This window comes from Lolium rigidum, chromosome 4 (assembly GCF_022539505.1).
Source record: "Lolium rigidum isolate FL_2022 chromosome 4, APGP_CSIRO_Lrig_0.1, whole genome shotgun sequence".
In the NCBI taxonomy this organism is placed as follows: Eukaryota; Viridiplantae; Streptophyta; class Magnoliopsida; order Poales; family Poaceae; genus Lolium; species Lolium rigidum.
This window is the reverse complement of record NC_061511.1, coordinates 263,593,788-263,599,187: the sequence shown is the minus strand read 5'-3', so window position 1 is coordinate 263,599,187 and position 5,400 is coordinate 263,593,788. Positions and strand designations below refer to the sequence as shown.

At 48.0% G+C, this 5,400-nt stretch overlaps 1 protein-coding gene across 1 annotated transcript; it reads right to left on the bottom strand.

The window, feature by feature from the left end:
- Positions 1 to 436: 436 nt before the first annotated feature.
- On the bottom strand, positions 437 to 3,107 carry LOC124650445 (protein NETWORKED 2A-like). Its single transcript, XM_047189966.1, has 2 exons — positions 3,014 to 3,107; positions 437 to 2,892 (listed from the first exon to the last, which is right to left on the bottom strand). The coding sequence occupies exons 1-2, from the start codon at positions 3,105 to 3,107 to the stop codon at positions 500 to 502; spliced, it is 2,487 nt and encodes an 828-aa protein (XP_047045922.1). The 3' UTR covers positions 437 to 499.
- Between the last annotated feature and the right edge of the window lie 2,293 nt (positions 3,108 to 5,400).

The following is a 5,400-nucleotide window of genomic DNA, read 5'->3' as shown; positions in this document are numbered from 1 at the left end:
TGAAAAGTCATTTCAATGACTGATCAACAGATCACCAGAAGAATAAAAGGATATTGTGACATGAGAAATTCATTGAAGTTTGGGCTTTGCTCGGATTATCTTCATAGGCTATAGTTTTATCCCAACAAACTATGTCCAGAAGGATTAAATGTTAGGATATGATCACAGCTACAGGTTTAATTTCCCCCCAGTAGGTCAACTAGAAAGACAGCTGCACCACCACAGAATAGGTAGGGATCGCCAACTTGACCTCAGTTTGGCAATTGAAGGCAATGGTAGTTTCTTCCAGTACTAGGAGAGTATGTGAACAAATCTGACATTATATTCTCCACTAAATTTAATTTCTGGCAGTAAGGTCCATGCAAAAGAAAATTGGATATATAAACCAAACTTGAGTCAAGTGAGGCAGGGTCCTTTACATTTAAGGCCTAAGAAAAACATACATAGCACAAGTCAACTAACAGCTAAAAGAAACGGATAGCTGATAATCCAATCATTCTCATCTACGACCAGGCTTCGAGCTACCATACTGCTTATGCATCCCAGGACCCATGCATGAAAAGAGTGATGGTTTCTTTGGCTTCGTGCCAAACAGGAAAGTTCTAAGGGGAACCCCAGCTTTTGTTGACAAGGCGCGGAAGTTCTGTTGAGCTCGGTTGCTTCTTGCTATAGATAGCTCAAGATTCTCCCGGAGGTTCAGAAGCACCCTCCCAACCTCCACTTGGAGACCTCTTACATGGTCGAGCCCAGCTTCTAGCTCTTTAGCAATTTTGTTATTCTCTTGTTTCATATTAAGCACCTCTCCTTGGAATTTTGCAGCTTGGATAAGCGTGAAGTGCTCATCATCACTTTTATCCAGAATTGTGATCTTCGATATATCCTCTTGTATGCTACACAGTGAAGAGAACCTGTTCTCCACCTCTCCTTTTAATAGTACATTCTTTTCCATCCAAACTTGAAGATCTGTATTCAAATCCCGAAATTTCTTTTCTAAAACGGCTGACTCCAGCTTCGCTACCTGATGATTAGTAGGAATTCCATCTGCACCCCCCTGTTCATGTGCATCGGTCAATTTAACCATCTCAGCTTTTAGCCTGTCAAATGCGGTTTGGAAATGCCGTATTTGATGGTACGATGTGCTAAACCTCAACCAGAAGTCCATGTTCTGCTCCAACACCTTGTCGATCTCTGCTCTAAACTTTTCCTCCCCAACTGCATACGCAGGTGGTTCTTCAACTTGGCATTGCTTAATGTAGTCATCTATCTCAGCAATATCCTTGTCTTCAGTTGTGGGCGTGGTGCTTATTTTAGATGTTTCATCAGACACGCCCTCAAGAACAGGAGCATTCACCTTTCTCTGCAAAGAACTTAGCATGCGCCGAAGAGAGTGAATCTCCTCATCTTTCGTTGTATTGGCGCTCCTCAGTTCATTCAGCTCTGACATGGCCTCAACATGATACTTCTGATTTTTCTTTTCGATTTCTGAAAGTTGTTGCTCTGTATCTTTGTAGCTCTGCAGGACAGATGCATAATCTTCTGATAAAATATTATCCTCACCTTCAGATCCAGTTGAAACAAGTCGTTCCTGAACCACGGGGCCCTCCAAGCCCTTTTCGGATGAATCCCCGGCATGCTTGGGAGAATGCAATGTTTCGACGAACTCAGCAAGTTCGCTGCAGGCTTCAGTCAGTTCTTTGGAAATATTTGCTGAACCATTTTGTATGGACCTACCAATTTGTTGGACAATTTGCAGCACCCCTTCAACTTTCTTCAATCTGTCAGCTAACTTACTGGAATCAGCAACCAGAGCAGCCTTTTCTTCCTCCAAAGCACGCAAGCGCTTGTGGAAGTCATCTATTTCAGACTTCATTCTATCAATCTGAGCATTCTGCGAAGTAGTGGCAAGCTCCAGGTTGACTACTTTCTCCACAAGTCGATCAACCTTTTCCGCTATTTCTGCAACTGATGCCTCTGGGTGCAACTCGATTACTTTTTTAACTTTTTGACATATTTCCTGCAGGTCAAGCTTAACCTCACTCTGAACAGAATCATGACCCTCCACAGGTGACAGTACTTGGGTAAGTCCTGTGTCAAGGTAATCAGGCCCGTCCTTTTGCGTCTGAGGCTGCCCGCACTCGTCCTTAAAGGTTTTCAGTTTCTCCTTTGCCTCATTGAATCTCTGAAATTCAGTCTTGGCTTCTTCGGATGATCTCTTCTGCTGGTGCTGCAAGTTAACCAACGTATGCTCGCAAGACAAGATGGCCCGCGCAGCCATCAGTGCCCGGGCTTCGTTGTCCTCAATGTCTGAGCCAGTGCTGAAAGTATCTTGCAAGGAGCAGACTTCATCCTGCAACTCAGCCACGTGCCTCTCAATGTCTAGATACTTGCCAAGCGCGCTGTCATAAGAGGTCTTCAGGAACTCCTTCTCGGTCTGCAGCACCAGGATCTGCTTCTGCAGCTTGTCGATCTCTTCCATCGCCCTGTCCTTGTTCATGTGCGAGGCAACCCTCCGGTGCGTCTGGGTCCTCTTGGGCACGGGGCTGGACCCCCGGCTGGTGACCCGCGAGCCCATGGGCAGGCCTTCCAGCGCGGGGAACTTGTAGTTGATGAGGTCGATGCTGGTGATGGCCTTGGGCATCCCCTCGGCGTCGCCCTCCTGCATGGCGAACTGGACGTGGTCCGGGAACACGGTGGCGATGGTGTGGTTGGCCTTGTGCAGCTCGCTGGAGATCCTGTCGTAGCGGTCGGCCAGCGCCTGGTAGGACTTGAACATCTCCTCCACGTTGCTGATGAGCTCCGGCCGGCTCCGGAAGTAGAGCTCCGCCTTCTTGCCGAAGGAGTCGGCGTCCGCGCCGATCAGCTTGATCATCAGCTTCACCCTGTCCTCCATCTCTGCACACGCGCGCGAGGCAGACGGCACGCCGTTGTCACAGCCGGCCACAATCAGTCAGAAACCCTCAGTGCGCAGATTTTCGGCTAAGGCGGGAAGATGGTGAATGGATGCGGAGCGTACCGTGGAGGGTGGCGTCGAGCCATTTTGACTGGCTGGTGCGGATGTGGGACGCCCACCACCAGGAGTAGGCGTTGCTCGCCGCGCGCTGCAGCATGGCCGGCCGGGGTCACGCCGCGCCGCGGCCGTCCTTCTTGATTTCCCCCCTCCCCCCTTCTCCGCGCGCGCGCCCTCGGTGCCGTGGGTAGCGGCGTGTGCTGATGCGCCGCGAGGGGAGGGTGGCGGCGATAGCGCGATGCGGTCTGTGGTGCGCCCGTGCAGCGGGGATCGTGGCCTCCGGAAGCTGGAGGAGGAGAGGAGAGGGCAGGTGGGTCGGTGGTGGGGAATGGCATGGCGAAATAGGACAAGGGGGAGGGGGTTGGTTTCGTTGGGTTGCCGCGGGGATGGGCGGGCGCGAGCGACGCGGGCGGCCGGAGGTAGGAGCGGATGGCCGAGCGCGCGTGGCGGGGGTAGCGCGGTGGGTTTTTTCCGCCATTCGGGCGGCGCGAGGTGGTGGGCGGTGGTGCCCGCCGTGGGGTGGAGGAAAGGCTGGCGGCGGCCGGTTTGTTCCGCCGTGCGGTGCGGCGGGCAGGAGAGAGAGGGCTAAGCGGCCCAGAGCAGCCTTTGCGGCCTTGGAGCTATTGCAGAAAAAGAAGCCCACTAAGGCCCACTGTTTTCTGGCTCGGTGTTTTCTGTTGCCTGTTGGTGATCTTTCTTTTCTCCGCTGCAGCTATGGCGAATTGCTTTCAGACCTATCTTGCTCTAATCAGGCTATGGCGAAAGAAAGAATGGACGGTTTTGCTACAAATTTTACTGAGCTAGCGATACAACATACTATGTATAGCACTACATTGTTTCTCAACTGCTTAACCACCGAGCACTGCTACAGCAACCAAAGCTGAGAACGGAAACACAGGCGTGATACCACTACAACTAAGCACGGCACCTTCAGTTTCTCCTTCTGATGTTGAAACATCATCATCGTCCACTGAGCTGGAATTGTGCTCTTCAGCATTTGTTCTCATCGACGAATTTAATCAAGTGAAACACAGAAAATACCTTTTTTTTTTTGTTTACATCGTGCAAAAGCGAACCTTACACTGTGACCATGTTTGCATTCTAGTGTTCTTTTAACTGCCAGACAGAGTCTCACATGCAATTGCAACCAACCAATGTTTAGAGGAAGCACAGACATCAGCATTAACAAGTTCGTAAAATACAAAGAAAAAGGAAGGGAGTACTCATGTAATGCAAAAAAAAAAAAAAAAAAAAAAAAAACAGTGTCTATGTGAAAACTGCACTTGTGTATTGTACGCTTTGCTAACTAGTTGCAAGGATAATATGCACAATTTGTGAGACGCAACCGCCTCGGCGCCGCAATTTTCTGAACAAAGATTGGCAACAATATAACTACTAGCAGAGTTCACTGCATGTCCAGAATTTCAAAATAAAACTGCAGTGTTCAGTGTACTGAAACTAGAATGGAGAAAGATGCATAAACTGAGAACAACATTCATGGCAGAATTACTATTTGGATTTCAGATAATCTTTTCGACTTCAGAATTTTGGACCCTAGTACTCATCAGAGAATTAAACTGGGCCAACACAAAATGGTAAGCCTAGGTTGCTGCTGTTAAACATAACCAACAAAGAAGAATAGAAAGAAAGGGTGATGCCTTTGGTTGGACTGAAACTTCATACAGGACTGGTAAACTCAAATGCTCAACTCACTGCAAGAACCACTACAATCAGATGCTTCATCCAAGATAAATGCAGCTAACAGAAATGAAGTTTTTGCCAGAATAAGAATGCGGCCATTACAACGTCACTGCATTATTATTCAAACAGGTTCTGAACTTTTAGAACCACGAGGTCAAAGCAATGTCACCAGAACAGATAAGTTTCGCCAGAAACACAAGAGCCACAGGGTTTTTCTCAACCTATATCTCTATGCCAAAAATTAAGATTTCTCATGTCGCAGTGTCCAAGACTCCGAGGCAGCGACACTTCTGAAGAGGTGAACTGTAAGGCAAGGAAACCTGCTCTGGTCTTCCTCTACTCTCAACTGAAATCCGGGTGTCGCGGCCCGCCGTTTGCTGAATTAGCAGAAATAGTGAAGCAGTATTAGCAGAAATCGGTGAAAAAGTTAGGCATCATGCCACATAAACTGCAACCGTTGCAACAGATCAATGATCCCATATTGCTAAAACAAGTCAACAGCAAGATCAAGAAGACAGTGATGCATAAAACTTGGAAATAATTTACTGTGCGGAAACTAGCTTTCATGTGCTGCATTGAATTTTGCTCACATTCATTCAAAACAATTACAATATGCCAAGTCATATATAAATCAGTATCTTATTTGTGAAGCTGAACTGAGATGAGTGGGCTGATTTGGGTTTTCAGGTTCC

Excerpts from the sequence above, each read along its gene's own strand:
- LOC124650445 (XM_047189966.1), bottom strand. The coding sequence starts at position 3,107 with ATGCTGCAGCGCGCGGCGAGCAACGCCTACTCCTGGTGGTGGGCGTCC. Across the intron at positions 2,893-3,013 it reads GCTCGACGCCACCCTCCACG|AGATGGAGGACAGGGTGAAG; the intron begins GTACGCTCCGCA and ends GCGCGTGTGCAG.